The sequence below is a fragment of the Zingiber officinale genome, chromosome 4A, assembly GCF_018446385.1.
Source record: "Zingiber officinale cultivar Zhangliang chromosome 4A, Zo_v1.1, whole genome shotgun sequence".
Classification (NCBI taxonomy): Eukaryota; Viridiplantae; Streptophyta; class Magnoliopsida; order Zingiberales; family Zingiberaceae; genus Zingiber; species Zingiber officinale.
In genome coordinates this window covers 3,072,967-3,092,306 of record NC_055992.1, presented here as the reverse complement: position 1 = coordinate 3,092,306, position 19,340 = coordinate 3,072,967, and the positions used below count along the sequence as shown (strand labels likewise).

General features: G+C 36.3%; 3 protein-coding genes across 7 annotated transcripts; 2 read left to right on the top strand and 1 right to left on the bottom strand.

The window, feature by feature from the left end:
- Nucleotides 1-3,469: 3,469 nt before the first annotated feature.
- Nucleotides 3,470-6,950, bottom strand: LOC121969275 (V-type proton ATPase 16 kDa proteolipid subunit). Its single transcript, XM_042519273.1, has 3 exons — nucleotides 6,776-6,950; nucleotides 6,372-6,657; nucleotides 3,470-3,859 (listed from the first exon to the last, which is right to left on the bottom strand). Exons 1-3 carry the CDS (start codon nucleotides 6,849-6,851, stop codon nucleotides 3,727-3,729), a joined length of 495 nt encoding a protein of 164 aa, XP_042375207.1. The 5' UTR covers nucleotides 6,852-6,950; the 3' UTR covers nucleotides 3,470-3,726.
- Nucleotides 6,951-7,530: 580 nt separating this feature from the next.
- Nucleotides 7,531-8,850, top strand: LOC121969274 (photosystem II 22 kDa protein 1, chloroplastic-like). Its single transcript, XM_042519272.1, has 4 exons — nucleotides 7,531-7,789; nucleotides 7,861-7,974; nucleotides 8,115-8,358; nucleotides 8,432-8,850. Exons 1-4 carry the CDS (start codon nucleotides 7,583-7,585, stop codon nucleotides 8,674-8,676), a joined length of 810 nt encoding a protein of 269 aa, XP_042375206.1. The 5' UTR covers nucleotides 7,531-7,582; the 3' UTR covers nucleotides 8,677-8,850.
- A 766-nt stretch (nucleotides 8,851-9,616) lies between these two features.
- Nucleotides 9,617-18,900, top strand: LOC121969273 (cystathionine beta-lyase, chloroplastic-like). Of its 5 annotated transcripts, none has more exons than XM_042519268.1 (15): nucleotides 9,617-9,968; nucleotides 10,031-10,073; nucleotides 10,452-10,593; nucleotides 10,706-10,892; nucleotides 10,979-11,088; nucleotides 13,259-13,329; nucleotides 13,441-13,532; nucleotides 13,604-13,691; nucleotides 13,774-13,885; nucleotides 16,804-16,900; nucleotides 17,014-17,095; nucleotides 17,530-17,647; nucleotides 17,841-17,948; nucleotides 18,025-18,127; nucleotides 18,435-18,900. In XM_042519268.1, exons 3-15 carry the CDS (start codon nucleotides 10,516-10,518, stop codon nucleotides 18,608-18,610), a joined length of 1,422 nt encoding a protein of 473 aa, XP_042375202.1. In that variant the 5' UTR covers nucleotides 9,617-9,968; nucleotides 10,031-10,073; nucleotides 10,452-10,515; the 3' UTR covers nucleotides 18,611-18,900. The 5 variants fall into 5 exon arrangements, with proteins under 5 accessions (XP_042375202.1, XP_042375204.1, XP_042375203.1 ...); XM_042519270.1 differs by having other exon boundaries at nucleotides 10,031-10,131; XM_042519269.1 differs by having other exon boundaries at nucleotides 10,031-10,165.
- Nucleotides 18,901-19,340: the final 440 nt, after the last annotated feature.

Here is a 19,340-nt window from a genome sequence, read left to right as displayed (position 1 = left end):
CCCTACTGTCCTATTTATTTGGAAAGAGAGGAAGGGGAAGGAAAAGAAGGGGAATGACCAACAAGTTGCATTGGCTTTCCTCCCTCCTATTTCCTCTCGATCCTCCAGTTAAATTTTTTTTTTCTTTTATATATGTCTCACGTACTTTGAGAACCTAAAATAAATAATAGAGTGTATTTTTAGATTCCTTACCATCTCATAAATCTATCAGATTTGAAATAGATATAATCTTAACTTTCTAAGATTTACTTACACTCATTCAGTAGGATTGAGTCAAAGAAGATAAAAATTGAGTCAAAGAAGATAAAAATATAAATTCTGGTCAAAAGAACAATGTGGGTATGGTGTGGGAAGACTAATACCATGTTGGGTTTGATATGAGAGGATCAGACCCAACATAGGCCTTCTTTTATATGTCTCACATACCTTGGGAGCCTAAAATAAGTAATAGAGTGTACTTTTGGATTCCTTACAATCTCATAAATCCATTAGACCTGAAATGGATACAATCTAAGATTTCTAAGTCAATCAGTTAGTTTTGAATTTATACAAACTTACACCCCATTCGGTAGGATTGAGTCATAAGAAGATAAATATGATATCAAATCGTGATTCTTGTCAAAAGAACACTGACACACTGTGAGCATAGTGTGGAAAGATTAGTACCACATTGGACATAATATGAGAGGATCAGACCCAATGTAGGCCTAATCTAAGTAAATCAGGCCCATGTTAGTAGGAGACTAGGCCCAAGTATTCTTGCTAAAAGTTAGGATAATACTAAAGCACCTATAGGAGCCCGAAATAAGTAATGAAGGATAACTTTGCACTCTTTGCAACGTCAGAAAATCACATGACTTGAAATGGAAACAATCCAACCTCTCTAAATTGATCAGTGAATTTTGACCAACTTAGGCTATTTGAATTTTTACAAACTTGCATCATCCCGTAGGGTTGAATGAGAGAAAAGTAAATATGTTGTTAAATTATGATTATGATCAAAAGAACACTGTGAGCATGGTGTGAAAAGATCAGGACCATATTGGGCATGATCCTCTCGTATTAGGTCCAACGTGGTCCTGGTCTTCCCACAACATGTCTACAGTGTTCCTTAACCAGAATCAAGGTTTGATATTATATCTATTTTTCTTTCACTCAACTCTACTGAATGAGTACATGTTTATAAAAATTCAAATAATCTAGGTCTATTAATGGATTTCGATCAAAATCTATTGATCGACTTAAATAACTTAGATTATACATATTTTAAGTCATGTAGATTTTTAAAATTATAAAATATCGAAATGTATCCTTTATTACTTATTTCAGATTACTCATTGGTATGTCAAGACCTATAAAGGATGAAAAAAATAAAAGTCTAAGGGAGGTAAAAAAGAGAGTTGCGTGTAACTAAGGGAATAAAAAAATTAGATTTTAAAAGAGTGATAGGAAAGGAAACCAGAGAAATTAATAGTTTCTTTGATAATTATCAAAATAATTTTATTCAATTCTCAGCTCTACGAAAAGAATTTGAATATTTTACTCTCTACCTTCCTTTTAAAAGGAAAGAATTAAAAGGCAAATATCTATTTTTTTAATTGTTTAATTTTTTTTCTTTTCACTTACAGTCGGATAAAACAATAAAAAACTAACACGACCGCATAAAAAATATAGAATAATTTTCTCTGTTTATATACTTACAACTTAAAATTATATATTTCACTTGACTTAAAACGAACAAAAATCAAAATAAAATATTTAAATATTTAAAAATCGAAACTTATCCATTAGGTTTGTTAATTTATGTTTTTGACTTTGAGGTTCATATAACATAAAAATTGTATTTTTTTTTATAATCTGAATCATTCTAATTAGTTTTTTCTTATAACGATGCCTCACCGCTTCAACTATAGATTGTCCTAAAACAACTCGACAAAAAACTTTTATCTTTAATGGCTTTTAATGGTTTTGTTTGTGAGAAAGATTATGTGAGTTTCTCCTATCCACAACTTTATCTATGGGGCAAAAAAAAGAAGTTTAGGAATAAAAAAAAAAAGGTTGAACGATATTAATATTTAGGATAACTTTAATGTTATTAAAAATAATAATTTAGCTAAATAAAAACAATTTCGCCCTTTTTTCTTTAATTTTGATAAAAGAACATTTACAACAAAATCATATTCGCCCAACGTTATTTTGTTGAAGTAGAAGAAATAAAATATGTTTTTTCACTGAGAATTGCTCTTATTTAATTTTATTCCTTTCAATTGACCTCCGGGTTTCGAAGTTAGCTTGTACTTAAATTACTCATTTCGGTTGAAAATTGTTTCAAAAATCAATTTGCTTGAAGTGAATTTGCGATCATTTAAATATTCGTGATTTCATATCCATTTACGGCGACAATTTCATTTAAAAACCCATGGGAATTCACAACCGTCTCAACCATACATTCCAGGAATATTCTTATCCTAATGGAATGGTTACTTAAACAACACAAAGTTGTCTGGAACAAATTTGGACAAAGTAAACAACCATACATTCGAAATGTTGTGCGAACTTGTTTCCATTTAAATGACATTTTAAAGATACTTGAAAATTTCATTTTCGCCCAATAAGCTAATTTTGAAATCAAACAGTGTCAACTTTATTGGAAGGAAATTTGAAAAGAGTACAAGGGGAAAAAGGCATTTTGCAAAGCCAGAAGCCTGTATAAACAGTAAGATAAAAGAAGCTTATTTGTGCTTACATAATGGTACTTGGTAATTATTTGATCTGGAGAGTCTTGAGTATATTATTATATATAACAAAAAAAATTCAAACTGATTGGTTGGTCTCATCCAATATTATTAAATGTTATTATGTTAAAATGATAGTTAAATTATTAATTAATTTAAATTTATATATGTAATAATATTAAATGTATTGTGGATTGTATATTTGTATATATAATTATTAATCTATTTATGTCAATATTCCGACTCATCTGATTTTGATACCAAATCAATTTTGCGCGGCATAGGACCATGATTTTTCAAACTACGGTGTCAATAAAATTCCCAAGCCATTTGATGAGATAAGACCTGCAGTTGGAAGAATCACATATATACATGAGACCGTTGAGAAATGATCTTAATTAGAAATGAATTTATTCAATTCATTTCGGACAAATTTCCTCTCAAGACCAAGCCCAATTCTGTTTTTTGCTTTACACCCACAACCAAAGGAACAAAATACACATTCAAGACAACGTCCAGTCAGTGTCCGTAGGATGAATTATTTGACACGGTTTGCACATGATGGATATTATATATTGTAAAATATGATCATATGACAATGTCTTCAACATGGGTATAGAAAGAGTTACCAAAGCTATATGAATGAGTCGTTGCTCAACTGGTGCATATAAATAGAGTTAATACTATAACGAGGATTTAGAGTAGAGATTGACTAATAGCTATAGAAACACTTGTTCGATAAGAAAATCTCGCATTCTAATCATTCAATCATTGAAGAAAGCAATCAAAATCTTTTTGTTTTTGCTGCAAAGTATAGTTTTTGCGGCAACCGAAAACTTACAGAGCCAACAAAGATTACAAGCTTGTAAGTTCAAATTATTGAGCATTTAATGAGTCCGCCTGACTCTTATCTGTAGCAAAAGTTAAATAAATAAATTACATTGTAACAACAAAAGATAGCGCAAAAAAATGGACCATCTCCTGCAGTTCTTTAATCTGCTCGAGATTGACCAGCTCGAGAGGAAAGGATGATGCCGACAATAAGGCCATAGAGGGCAAGAGCTTCGGCGAAGATGAGTATCAGAATCATTCCCACAAAGAGCTTTGGCTGCTGGGCGTTGGCCCTACAACAAATGGAATAACACAGCACTAAGATCAGACTGAAATTTACACAGACCTGTTATTTTGTTTGAACTTCATATATATAACCCTATACACGATTTTCATGTTCGTTGAGTGCCGTGATCCACAACATGCACAGATCTCTCAATTTCAAAAATTCTAAGATGCTTGGTCTATGTACATAAAGCTAGCCCAGATAAAAAAAAGATAGATCATAATATCTCATTTACAAAGGTTTTCACATGGATTAAAAGGTAAATACTAGGTACATAAACTGATGCCTATGCCTGGAAGTTGTTTAAGCCTAGAGATGCCCACAGTTAATGGGCTGCTTTTAGGGCATGCCTGCTTGGAAGCAGCTTAAGTAGGGCGAAGGAGGGCAAAAAGTAGTCAATTTCTTTCTTTATCTATTTCAGTAGAAGAAGAAAATTAAGGAGAAGGATCGGAAGGGGGCAATTTGAAGTTCCTTTACCCATTTTTAGTTCCATCCAAAAGTGAACAGAAGATGAGAGAAAATGAGAAGTGGCGGAAAGATTAGTTTATCCTTGCATGTCTAGGAACAACAAATCAGAGTTTAAAATTTTCTCAATTTATCTTCTTTCCTTTTTTTTCCTAGTAGGCAAAACAAATGAAACTCCTCCCCTCTCCCTTCCTTCCCCTCTTCCCTTTCTGGACACTCTTCTTTTCTTTTCACTCTCCTCTCAAATAAACATGCTTTTAAGGCCAAAACCACCTCCAAAATTAAAAGTCGGCGATAGCTAGAGAGTTCATATACCACCAGACAACTAAAAAAACAGAATACCAAGGATCCAGACATCATATTATCAAAGCATATATACAGCTAGAAGATAGTGAGACATATCAAAATATTAAGATGGTAGATGTTCAAAACATATTCATTGTTTGTAGGTATTGACGGAATGGACCAGGGTTCTACTTTCTAACTACGGAAAATAAGCAAATTCAGGCCTCGATGTGCATGCTTATTCTGCTGCAGGTAGTAGAGGACTGAAAGACAATAAGTTCTTTCTAGAAAAGGCAGATAAATGTAGATTCAAATTTTGAAGTTACATCTGTCTTTGGTCTCTAAAGAGATTCTGTTTCAACTAAATTGTTTGTCTTATATTGTCAACAACATCAGAAGTCAATCCCATAATTATCATATGTTTGTTGGAACTAATACTGGTTCCTTTCCATGACTGAAATATTTTTACTCATTACAAAGATACCATGCATAGCATAAAAGCAGATTTTCATTCATTACAAAAACTAAAGGCAAAAACTATGGGGTACACTACTATTTTTATAGTTGCATAGAAGAAGAAAGCATTGTATCAGATCCCGTGCATAGTTCGTTTGACGCATGTTTGCATAGAAAAAATGATTTGATTATGATATACATGTGATCAGGAACTCGAGCCAAGGAGATAATTATGATGGAGGTCAAGAGTGTCGGATTGGTCAGATTAGAGAATCCACAACAAGACTGAATATTTCTCCCAAATATTTGTGTTCCCTACATCCACATCATCAATTAAATATTTCACTCCTCAAATATCCCAAATCCCACAATCAAATATCCCACAAACCAAATACATACGGGCCCAACTATCAAATATCTCTCTCCAAATATCCCAAATTCCATCATTAAATATTTTGCTTAAATTTTTTTTGTTAAGAAGAGAGAGAGAGAGAGAGAGAGAGAGAGAGAGAGACTATGCCCGATGATTTCAAATCCCCTCAACAATATCCCCTTCCAATGGGGGATATTTGAGATTGAGGGATATATGGAGAAACATCCCCTCCAAATATCCCCCCGTGGATGCCCTTAGGGATAGCCAGAGGAGCACAAAGCATCTCGAGTCATGTCGCAAAAATGAGACAGAATATGATATCACAGTTTTGCTTTGGGAACCTAGGGAAGTCATGGATAACAGAGAACAATAGGAGAAATGGATTTTTGTTCTTGTGCAATTTTCTTGATGTATGGAGGTTTTAGTGCATTTTTCTCTGGTTGAATTTTCTATTCTACCATGTAGGTACTCATATTGAAGGGAAGATTTATTAGAAGAATTAGATGTCCTTGGTATGTAGTAAAACAGAATCTCGTTTCACCCCTCCTTTCTTATTTTTACTGACGCATCAAACTTTCATAGTGTTACTTTCCTTGTTGACGAAACTAACCAGACTGATCTTGTCCGCTATTCCAATATTTCCAATATCAATAAAAAAAAACTTTAAGAGTTATCTGGTTCAGATGACAATGCTTGATAATTAGCAAAAAACATCCTTAATCAAAGTTAAGGACAACAATATAAACGACATATGTGCAATTGATCAATCATATGCTTTAACCGGGGGGAAAGTTTCTCAACTATCCTACGGGCATCTCAAAATCAATTAAGCAAATTTACGAGAATAGAAGACAAGATAAGAGAATAGGTCTCCGACAATTCAGCCGGAACAACAGAATTCAGATCATTCTCAGATCTAGAGAGGGTCTCAAACAGATACCTGACTCCAGCATCTCCTACGATTCCAATCGCCATGCCAGCTGAAAGTCCTGCGAGGCCACAAGCCAGCCCGGAAGAGAGGTGCGCGTACCCATCGAAGAGGTAGTACGACTTGGCCTTGGGGTTGATCCCGGTGCTTATTATCACCGCAATGATGAGACCGTAGATCCCCAAAACTCCGGCCATGACAACGGGAACTATCGACTTCATCACGAGCTCCGGGCGCATCACACCCATGGAAGCAACACCAACGCCGCTCTTCGCAGTTCCGTACGCCGCCCCCATGCCTGAAAGGAACAAACATCAACCCGAAACATTTCAAACACGAAACCTTCACATCGAATCCAGCTCGACGCCAAGATGAAGACCCGGAAAGGGCGCGGCGCATGAGTTGGGAGAAATTACAAGAGAAGACGAGCGCCGCGGCCGCGCCGAGGAATCCGAAGAAAGGGGCAGTTTCATCGCCGCTGAAGCTAGACATCGGGGCAGGGCAGCGGCGTCGAGGAAACCCTAGTTTGCTTCGGAGGAGGTAGGGAAGGGCGGAGGGAGAAAAAAGAGCGAGAGGCGGTCAGATCCAAAGAGTCGTGGTGACCGAAATTTATTTCTCGGACACAGCAGACATTATAATACCAAAACTACCCTTATTATACATAACAATTGTAGCAGCATTTTGCGATTTCGTCATGGGGTCTTTGGTCATTGAACATTTGCTTTCTTCTTTACCGGCCAATTCTCCAAAGGTTCTTTCTTACCTGCAAGCTTTAGTTCAATCCTTTAACTATACAGTAGGTGTACGTACACGTGGCAACATAGATGATCTTCGAGGAATACCGTATATACCTGCGCACTGCGCTGCGGCATGAACAGAGCGACAAACAAAGAGATTGTGATGGAGACATCATTGGCTCACAACCAAATTCCACAGTGTTCCTTAATGTTGTGATCCTGAGCCCATGGCGCACGCGTGGACTGGCTCTGCTTCACAAGTTCTCAGTCTGGCTTTTGCCTCCCATGAACACTTTTTCATCGATCTCTAATATGGATCAAGAACTGTGCACGTTATCTCCAAGCAGAGCCGGTGAGACGTGGTCTCTCCACTGCCAACAGACCTCCTCAAACCCTATCTCTGGCTCCTAGTGATCGCCTCATTTCATAAAGATAAGGCCTCGAGCCCAGCAGATTAGGCAGAGGTCGAGAAGGCTCAGGTTCGCTATGGCCACAGCTCAGTCCATGCTCGTGTCCAGCATTAATGGAGGCAGAGAGACGACGGCGCTTCTTCAGTCTCAAATTCGCCGGCTCCGACCGACACCGTTCTCCCACTTCCTCCTCCCTCCTCGGCCGTCGCCTTCTACTTCTTCCACTTCTTACAGGCCAGTTCTGGCCGTATTCAAGTCTAAGGCCAAAGCTCCGCCCAAGAAGGTTAGTAACAAAGTTTGAAGCATGCAGAAATTAAGAAAGAGCTTAAGCTTGACGGTGTTTTGAATAAATAGGTGGAGAAGGTCAAGGGAAAGGTGGAAGATGGCATTTTTGGCACTTCAGGGGGAATTGGATTCACCAAGCAGAATGAGCTATTCGTTGGCCGGGTTGCTATGCTTGGATTTGCAGTGAGTAGATCGATCCTTTCATTCACTCTTACAAAACTCTACTTAATTGCTTGCGAATATATCAACAAGAGCAAGCTAAGCAAACTGAATTCATGTGTGGATCTGAATCTGATTGAGTGCGCCTTCACTAACGACTGCAGGCATCAATACTAGGAGAAGCAATCACAGGGAAAGGAATCCTGGCACAACTTAACCTGGAAACAGGAATACCAATCTACGAAGCCGAGCCTCTCCTCCTCTTCTTCATCCTCTTCACCCTTCTTGGAGCCATCGGAGCTCTCGGGGATCGTGGCAAGTTCGTCGACGACGAACCCATAGGCTTGGAAAAGGCTGTCATCCCCCCTGGCAAGGGAGTCCGATCAGCTCTAGGACTCAAAGAAGGAGGTATAACAGGATCATAAGATCATATCACATATATATATATATATCACTGACTATGTGTTTGTTTCCATTGAAGGCCCCCTCTTTGGGTTCACGAAGGCAAATGAGCTCTTTGTTGGGAGATTAGCTCAGCTTGGTTTTGCAATCTCGATAATTGGGGAGATCATCACAGGGAAGGGAGCTCTCGCTCAACTGAACATCGAGACTGGTGTGCCGATCAATGAGATTGAGCCACTGGTTTTGTTCAACGTGCTCTTCTTCTTCATTGCCGCAATCAATCCAGGAACCGGCAAATTTGTCGTCACTGATGAAGAAGAGTAAATGAGAGCGGGAAGCTCTGTGTTTGTTTTCTTGTCTTAGTACTAGTTCTTGTTGTATCAGTATTTTGTTTGGGTAGCCAAGTGATATACGTTTGTATTCTAATGAAAGGTGGATAGTCCTCTTTTGCAACCTGAAAATTTGGTATAAATTCATCTGAAATGCTATGTTCGATTCCGCATTGTTCTTTTGGGGAAACTTATCTTCCCCATTTTTATTATTTACTTGAAAATGATCTTACAATTTCTTGTTCTTGGATTGATCCGGTTCGAGATCAAGAGATGGGTTGACTAGCAAAGTAACCATGACTCGACCGAGTACTTCCGGACGGATCAATCAAGAAAGAATAAGACAAACCTTTAAATAGTAAATGGAGCAAAGAGTAATGAAAAATATTTATCTTGTCGCTGCTATCCGTTACCTTTAAATAGAGAGTGAAAGTCCTATCTCAACTTGAGCTTCAATAATTGTTGTGTCGAATCCGAGTTCCAAATTGGAGCATGCCAAACTCGGATGAGACTTAGATGGACTCGACTTGAGCTTTTCCAAGAGTGGCCAACTTAATTTGAGCTCGGTTTGACTTTAGTCTAGCTGGATTTGACTAGACTCAAACACGGCTTCACAATTTCCCAAAAATTAAAATTAAAACCAACACCAATTCAGTAGTGAAAAGCTCAATTGTGTTTCAAATTATTGGTTTATCGCCGTGTCATCAACTTAACTGAGGAAAACAAATGATATATTTCACACTTTTTATAAAGATCGTGACAATTGAAAAAAAGAAATAAAACGTTGGGATAGATTTACAATTTCAGAGACACAGATTCTTATAAATTTATCAAAAGTTTTAAGGGCATTTGAAACAAAGGGTCAATTTCAGTGGTCAAAGTGAAAACACCTGTTTAGCGCACGTTTTTTTTTTTTTTTTTTTGCCTATTTCTGTAACGAAGCCCTAATATTATGTCGTTGTAACGCCTTCCGGCGCCGGATTTCACGACGTCGGCCAGTTCTCTCAGGATCCTAGCCGGCGATTGACTTACTTTTCCACCGCCTCTCTTTGCTCATTGTCGCCTGAATCGATCACACATCCACGCCGCCCTCGCTCCCCTCCTCTCCCCCGCCCATTTCTCCCCCTTAGAAGCGCTTCAAGCCACTGATCGCCTCATCCACTCATCCGAGCACATCTTTCTCGTCAGTGCCCCTCCACCTCGAATACTCTTTGCGTCACGTTTGCTGCAATTCCTGCACTCTTACCATCACATATTCACAGTTCTGCCTTCCAACTTAGTCATTAGGTATGATAATCGATAACTATGATATATTAATGAAGGCGTGTCATTATTAACTTTTTTTGTAGATATATTGCGCTCGTGTGCAGCATAATTCAATTTAATTTCCGGGTAAGACTCAAGGAGTGGAGAGCCTTCACTTACTTGGAGGATTTATCTGCGTTACTTGGTGATTTTTTGCGTTTTACTCGGTGAATATGCAGGTTTTAATGAATATTTCTGTTAATAGCTGTGAATATTTTTAGTAGGCGTCTGTGTTATAATTGTTGATTATGATACTTATAAAAAGTTTGAATGAAGAATTCATGACAGCTGAACTATTTGTGATATGTGACTTTTGAAGCTTGTTTATCTATTTTGTGTATTGTTGATGCCGTCTTTCGACTTAGATCAATGAAATGGTGAATTGGTGATCTCACCGGGTTTAAAATTATTGGTACTTGTGGGCAAGCAATAACTGCAAGTAGTAAATTATTCTATGCATGACAGGGTCGTGTTGTTTGGAAGAAGAATCTAAGCCTAACGAAGAACAAAGTGAAGACTAGAGGTTTCCATGACCTCCACCACCTGTGTCATCCCCTCTTCGCCCATCACTCAACATCTTACCTCCAACCATGTTGATTTCCCTTCGGTAGGTAGGAAGTGTCCGATCAAACACCTTCCTCTTGTCCTCCCTGTTAAAACTTTGTATTTTTCTTTTTCAACTGCTTGATGCATATTCTAACACATGCAACTATTTATAGGAGTTGAGGTCTTGGAATTTGAGTAGAAGCTTAGGTTTATCCTCTAGGAGGAGCTCAATGCCTTTACCGAAGATGTCATTGAGAACAAACACAAATCTTGGTGGCGGTGATGTAGACAAGGAGACTGAAACTTCAGCTATGGTGGATGGTTTTATTGACCATTCAGATGATTTATCTTCAGATTTGGGTCTGTTTAACCTTCTTGACTACTGCTTTTGTTTTCTTAATCGAGAATCTATTTTCCATGCATTAGAGACTCATTTATTTAACCAGAGTTGGAGAAGGAACCGGGCATTGCAACACTGTTGACTTCTTTTGGGAATTCTTTTGATCCATATGGAGCTCTGAGCACACCATTGTACCAAACATCCACGTTTAAGCAGGTAAAGATGGTTCTTTTCTCCTTTCCAGAAATATAAATGCATGATTCTTTTATTAATTTCTATAAAAGATCTTTCTTACTATCAATATAGCCTTGCATAAAGCTCAATAAAGGAATAAAATTCATCTAGACAACTGCAAATAGTTGGGACATGATAAAAAAAATTTTATTGAAAAAAAGGCTATATGTTATAAAAATTGTTATTTTATTTATTTAATATAAAACAAGTATAATACATAATTCTAGAATCGTATTCTCCTTTGAAAAAAAAATACTGATTTTATTGCTTGGAGGTACCTTTCAGTCAAGGCCATTTATTTCAAAGCAAAAAAAAAAAAAATGCGTGTCACAACTGATCCTATGAGAAAGGTAACCTGTCACTTGAGAAGCCAGAAATCCTGCGACTGAGAATGCTTCAAGCCCATATAACAAACTTGATTGGCTTGATACCATCCGGCTCTATATACTTCAAGCTGAACCTTACTAATAGAATAAGAGCATCCACATCAGATACCCTATTCAAACATTTTACCTTAAATTTTGGATAGGGTAGTTAAAAAACCTTTGCATCAGTTACACTATTCCTTCCCTAAATTATGCATTTATGAACAGTACTTCTCTAAATTTAGGGAATGGATTTCATTCCCTAAACATGATAAAGGAGAGAGAAGAAATAGGGAAGCTGATATATGGTGTATTGAAAAGTGGATATCTAAATTTAATAAAGTAACTTTTTTACCCTAAATTATGCATTTTGGATAGGGAAGCTGGTGTAGATGCTCTTATATTTCTTTATATCTCTACAAATTTACAGTGCTAACCTTTGATTAAACTATCATATCATAGTCTCCCTCTGTAAGCTGGACTTCTTCAATAGAACTGAAGACTCATAACCTAGAATCCAAAACTTGTCAGTGGTATGTAAGCTCTAGCCTAGTGGGCCATAGTACTATGAACTATCCACTTGTAGCCCTTTCGTACTTAGGTCCCTTCACTATGGGTAGAATCAGATCTGCTATGGTACAATTGTCAAAAGTTACCAAATCAGAAAACTGATGAATTATTAACTCAGTAGACCGAAGTTCTTGTCACCTAAAATATGCATGTCCAATTTAACAGAACTGCTGTAATAGACCCATCTAAGTTATGAACACAAGTAACCTCCACATCTGATGTGGGATTACACTATGGTGTTACATAATGTTATCATTCTAAACAAGATACATTTAGTGCTATCTATTTTTAACACAACTTGTTTCAATTAGAGTGGTAATTGGCACATTAAGTGTTTAATTGTAGGATTGACTGGCATATATGTATATGCATATTTTCTCAGTGAAGAATATTGAACGAATGTTAAAAACAATTTTCTTTTATTTTTCAATTTTCTTGTTTAAGGAAGAGAAAGAGCTGTTGAAGCTCATTATTTTAGAAATATCAGGCTTTACCATTAAAGTGAATCTTATGGTTTTTTAATCACAAGACTTTAATGCACTTTTGAAATAATAGGAGGATGGTGCTCAAATATGATAAGAACAAACTGGGTTATGACTAAAATAGGCATATTGCTTTGAAGAAAACTTTATACTTCTTTCTAACTACCTATGTTTAAAGATTCAAATCTATTGACAATTTAATATATATTGACCACTGTAATATGTTTTAAGAAGCAACCTAGGTGAGATATGTAGTATCTCGTATCACATATCACATGTCCGTATATCACATACGCGACCTGCATATGCAAACACCCAAAATTTAAAGGCTTGGTTCATTCTAACCAGTTCGGTTGAATCAAATCAACTAAAAGATCCTAATTATCTCTTTATTTCTTTATTACTTGCCCCTATTCTTTCCAATAATAAACATTCAATAATTCCATTCTCTTTATCAGTTCTTGTGATTATGTAGCACTTTTACGGCCTAAGTTTTTGTGTGTTAACTTGTAAGTATTAACCTGTTAATTCAAACAGTTTTTTGGGCAAAAGTTTAATTATATGCATGTTTTCTATATGACATTTATAGAACTCCAGGAGTATTTATCTTAGAACTCAGAGCATTTTTTTAAAAAACAGGTTGCATTTGGTATTTATGTTGAAATGTAGCCACTCCACATTTTTAGACTATGTCATTGTCCTAAAATCTTGTTTGCTCATTTTCATCTTATCCAGCCTTCAGCAACTACTTTTGGCCCGTATGACTATACTAGAAGTGGTAACCCTACGCGAGATGTGCTGGAAAGGTTTGTTGATTGGTCCTTTTCTGCAAAGTTCAAAAGAATTATGATATTATTTGAAAAATTAATTTTACTATTTATAATATGATAAAATGTAATCTTTCATATAAATTCCAGTCTTATGGCTAAGCTTGAGAAGGCTGACAAGGCATTTTGCTTCACCAGTGGCATGGCCGCCCTCACTACAGTCACACATCTTGTTGAATCTGGTGAATTTCCACCTTTATTCATCCTAACACTTACAATTTTACATAATTTATTGATTAAACTTCTTTTATAGGTCATGAAATTATTGCTGGTGATGATATATATGGTGGCTCTGACCGGTTGCTCTCTCAAGTGGCTCCAAGACAAGGGATCATTGTGAAGTTAGTTTGGTTCCTTCTCATCTTTATAGATGTATATGCCATTCTTCTCTAATATTCAAATGGTACATCTTCCACGGTGCAGAAGAGTTAACACGTCTAATATTGAAGAGGTGGCATCTGCAATCAGTCCTCTGACAAAGCTTGTGTGGCTTGAAAGTCCAACAAATCCTCGTCAACAGATCACCAACATACGAGTATGCTCTTTTGTTATCTTTGTTGAATGTATTGTAGGAGGTGTTTTGCATAAGTCTGAAGGTTACTTGCTGCCTCTGTTTTATCTAATGCTGAAACATAGGACGTGCACTGTGATGCTTGTATTGTGCTGAGTAATCACTAATTGACCATATGCAGCATAATCCTACTATCCACTTATTATTAGAGTTATCCTCCCGCTCCCTATCCTTCATTAGGTACTCTCTTTCCTATCTTTAGTAATGATGCTTTATGCTTGCAAAATTATCCTCTAGCCGATAGATTCATCCTGGCACTATTTGAAAATGGCAAGTCTGCAAAAGAAAGCTTGTCAGTTGTCACTGTCAATGTGAACTTGGATGATGAATCTAGATAAATCTGCTATTTTGTCTACTTCGGATGGTAGTAATATTACCACTATGTACTCCCAATGGACTGGTAATTATCAAAAGGGCAACACATTTGTGCTTCTTGTATTTCCACCTGTACCTATGAAGTGAGCTAAGTGTTGATCTGAGTTTCTTAACCCATGTAGTCTTGAACAGCCATCAAATGTTGACTGGGTTAAGGTATATATAACATAAGGATAAGGGGGATAGGACCTTCCTTTAATGACACTTTAGAGTAGGTGTCCGACTTATGTTGTGAGTTAATCATTTGATCAACCTATTTAATTGTCATCACTTCCTATGGTCCTTTGCACTTATCTATCATTGAGAGTGGGCTCTTGTGGTGGTTGGCTTTGTTTGAGCCTTTTAAACTTTCATCAACTTTAATTGAACTTGACAATCCCTTCATCTTTATATCTTTGTCTCTGTTAGCAACAACCTTTATATTTTTGACTTGGCCAATGTCAATCAGCCGAATGATGAACTTGTGTTAGACTATATCTTTAGGTGGTGGTGAAATTTCAATATCAAGTGCAATCAACTACTTGGTTAGAAGCAAGCTGTTAAACTGGATGACGCCTAGTTTGAGGAAGTGAACACTTCCCATGTTCTGATTACTCTGTTGTCAAAGATGAAGCAACTCAAATTCCAAAAACCAAAAGAGGATTCAAGGCCACTTGCACAGGTGCAATAAACTTGGGAAAGAAGGTAGGGTCATTCACATGAAAGGAAACAAAAAGACTAACTTGCCAACCATGGGAGGAACACAGCAAATTTGGGAAAACTATCACTCAAAAAAGAAAAATTATGTTATTCCTTTGGAAAACAATGGATAAATTATTGAAATATTTCAACATGCAATGAAGATTTATCTGCAACTACTAGGAGTGATGTGCCTGAAAGAAGTCACTACTCGCTGGACTGATGACTTCATCTATTGGGCATATCACATTTGTTTGTCATACCATTGTAGATTCATACATTTTATTGAGTTGAGAAAATAATAGAAGCTCGCTAAGATTCTGTTCGTCCAAGCAAGTACCAAGAAAGCAAGCCAATATCAAGATTCAGATAACTATAGTTCATAAATGTTAAAAGGGTGTTCAGGTGGAGAAATGTTGTTTCATTTCTGTGATCGTATTTTGAATGACAACCTAAACCTAGAAATCATAAGTCACATGTGCAGCGCACTCAACTTGGACAGTAATTAGTAAGAAGAAATACTTCTTACCTGAAAGCTTTTTGTGATGAAATTGAGAAATAGGCTATCTAGGTTGTAGAAATCCCCATATAAACTAAGGAGTGAAAGACATAATCTGAAAATCTATGTAGTAATAACAAAGAAAAGTAGAAGACTGAAAATAGAAATATGAGAGGAGCAAACATAGCCTAAGTCACAACACAATACTAATGAGTATAATAAAATTATAAAGTTTCATCGAGATTGATAGATTGGGTATCAGTTCAAATTTTTACAAGAATTGTTTTCAAAATATGATAGATTTTGACATCAAGTAAAGTGAAGTCATTGTCCAAAGAATTCAATATTTGAGTCCTAAGGTAATATAAATTATAAATGAACAATAAAAAAGGTTGTAAGCGACCTGTGAAAAATATAACATTATGCAAACACTGGTGGATTAGCAGACCCCACTTAGTGGGATAAGACTTATTGTTATATGCAAACACCGTTGGATTAAAAAAAAAACCAAGTGCCCAATTAGGACTTGCATACTAGCTGTGAACTGCATGTTTTAAATGTTTCAATACAATCGCCAAATTGAATAAGAAGTCTCTGATTGAAAGAGATCACACAAAAAGAGATCTATGTTGACCTTTTTTATACCATTTGATGCAGACTAGAGGAAGGGAGGAAAGGAGTAGAGAGAACTCGTTTAGGAAAAAGGAATATTCTTTAAATATTTGAAACTTATCCCAAACAAAAATCACCAGAGCCTCATGAAGGCTTTAACCAAAATAAAATAGATTCACTCTAAGTAAGATTTAAAATGGAATGAAATCCTAGCTAGATCTGGTAATGGTCTAGACCGTAACAGAAATGGTAGACCCTTTCCTACAATCTGTAAAGATCTAGATTTTGATAAGTTATGTTAATAGACTCACTAGATAATGAAATTTCTTAACTTCGACATCTGTTGCTAAATTTCTTTTCCTTTACTCTATTTGTTGGTGCTATAGCATTTGCAAATGATATCAGTGTTTCTAGTTAAAAGATACAAATTGGTTACTGCCGTTCTATTCTTTTTTGTTGCATATACTAGTTGTTTGTTGATAAGTTCTTTTCAAAAGTGTTTTGTTTGAGATAAACTGCTGACTAACTCCATTTGGCTTGAAGAAGATACATTAAGATTTAGTTATTTTGGTACATGTCAGATGCCGCCTTGTTCCTACTTTTCAAACCTATGATGTCTCCTTTATACTGCTCATGCTGCTTGTTGGCTGTTAATGATGGCTAAATACTCCTCTAGTTATATTGAGATGCCTTGGTTGATGCTTTAATTTTCTGGCAGGAAATTGCTGAAATAGCTCATTCATATGGTGCTTTAGTTATGGTAGATAATAGTATCATGTCACCTGTACTGTCCCAACCGTTGGAATGTGGTGCAGGTACCCAAGAATTATGAACCATTATTCGGAAAGGGTGTTTTGAATTTTTTGGCTGTTTCTGCTTCCTTCTAAGTAATAGCTTTTTATCTATTGGAAACTTGTCCTGCTTGCAGATATCGTGATGCACTCAGCTACTAAATTTATTTCTGGTCATAGTGATCTAATGGCTGGCATTCTTGCTGTAAAGGGTGATAGGTGGGCCATTTGTTGTTATTTATCATTTTTCTATGATCTTATTTCAGGATTTTGTCTGCTTTCATAAAGAATATACATATATAAATATATGATGATTCCAAAATAGTAAATATCAAAAGGACATAAGATAAGCTGTGTTGTTTCCCTGACAAGTCTTGCAGAAGATTGCATAGAAGATTTTTAAGGAATTCCATACTTTCATCTCATTGCATTTCAAATTGTGAGGGTTCACTCTATGAAGTTAAATATAGCATAATCGTAGATTAAATTTTCTCGTTGATGCAAGAAGTTTTATTTTAATGACATCCTTTTGACCATTGCCTATTTGAGCCACAGATAGTAGGCCTTCCAATTGTCTTTCTTTCAATTCCATGCCAAGCATTCTGTTTTACCATTTTATCTTTTTTTAAATGTTTTCATTGTTGTATGGCCAGGTTGGCCAAAGAGATTGCCTTCCTCCAAAATGCTGAAGGCTCGGGATTATCACCATTTGATTGTTGGCTTTGCTTAAGAGGTATCAAGACTATGGCTTTACGTGTCGAGAAACAACAGGTGCAACATGTTCTTGGCCTTGAGAAGCTAACCTGTATTTGGTCTCCTCTGGATGAAACTTTTACATCCCTGTGACGACGTTATTATTTGCAATAATTCTTGCACTGAATAATTAACTTTGACACGATTCTCATTACTGTATGTTTCATCAAGCTGCTGTATTATCCATCATAATAGTTAATTCTTCCAATAGGCTAATGCACAAAAGCTTGCTGAGTTCCTATCATCCCATCCACGGGTGACACAAGTGAATTATGCTGGACTTCCTGGACATCCTGGGCGCTCTCTACATTATTCTCAAGTGAGTTTACCAAATTTTTCTTGTTTGATCAAAAGTAATAAGATCAATAATGATTGGTATTGCTTGTTCTTTGTAGGCAAAAGGTGCTGGCTCAGTGCTGAGTTTTTTGACAGGGTCACTAGCTCTCTCAGAGCATATTGTGCAAAATACCAAGTACTTCAGTGTTACTGTTAGTTTTGGTAATTATACCTCCTTCTTGATAGCTTCTGATCTGAGGAATCAAAAATTTATCCTGTATGTTCTTGTATAAAAACTAGGTGACTTATTTGTTGACATAATTTAAGAAAGGTTATGCGTCTGTTCATTTAGGCAAGCAAAACATTGGTTTGCTTTGGGTAACATATCCTTTATTTAAATAATTGGAAATTTTGCATCATATGCTTCTATAAATAGACTTCATTCCTCATCTCTGCTATACATTCTTTTTTAAACCTTTCTTTCTCGTTATGTGATTCGAGTTTCAATGTATATTTCCATTGGATCCAGGTAGCGTGAAGTCACTTATAAGCTTGCCTTGCTTCATGTCACATGCAAGCATACCAGCTGCAGTTCGAGAGGTTAGGGGTCTTACGAATGACCTTGTTCGCATCTCTGTTGGCATTGAGGACATTGATGATCTTATAGCAGATCTAGATCATGCCATCAGATCTGGGCCAGCTTAAAGGCTATGCCCTTGGTAAATTAAGGGCGGAAGGTGTGTTATCACGTTGTGTTTGATATAACCTTCCATAAAATCAATTTATTTGAAGTAATTAATTGACAGATGTGTCAATTTGTCATTTTGTGCATTGTCTTTGTAATTCACTATCAGTGTTTTGCCTTTGTGTTCGTGTTTAAGAAGCCATATCATATAAATTTGTGACAACTGATTTATAGTTTGATGTCGATAAGGATGATGTTGTTTTTGCTTCAATATAATGTCACATATTTTGATGTATTAGATAGATAATTATGTTTGGATGTATTTAATGACCAATTCAAATATAAATGATCTGTGCATATTAATTAGGCACTATTTGGTTGTAGGATGACAGACTTTGTCCATTTTCTGCTACGTTTGGGCAATTTAGAAGAAACTCGTTGTGTCTCCAAAGAAATGGAGAGAACATTTACCTTGAAAAAGTGAATTGCATAGCTTGCCATCTGTGCTTTGTTTTAAATTTTTTATAATGTATGCTTTTCCATGTGGTCAGTCATCAAGGCACATTCATACATGTTTTGCCCATGTTTAAGTGTAGTTATGATAGATAATATGTGGAGAAAATTGGGTCATAATATTTGAGCATCAACATCTCTGATCTATACTAATGGCATTGGTATGCTTAGCTTTGGGAATATAGCCGTGGCAGGGAAGATGGAGCTTAGCATGCTGAGTTCTAACAGACCTATGTT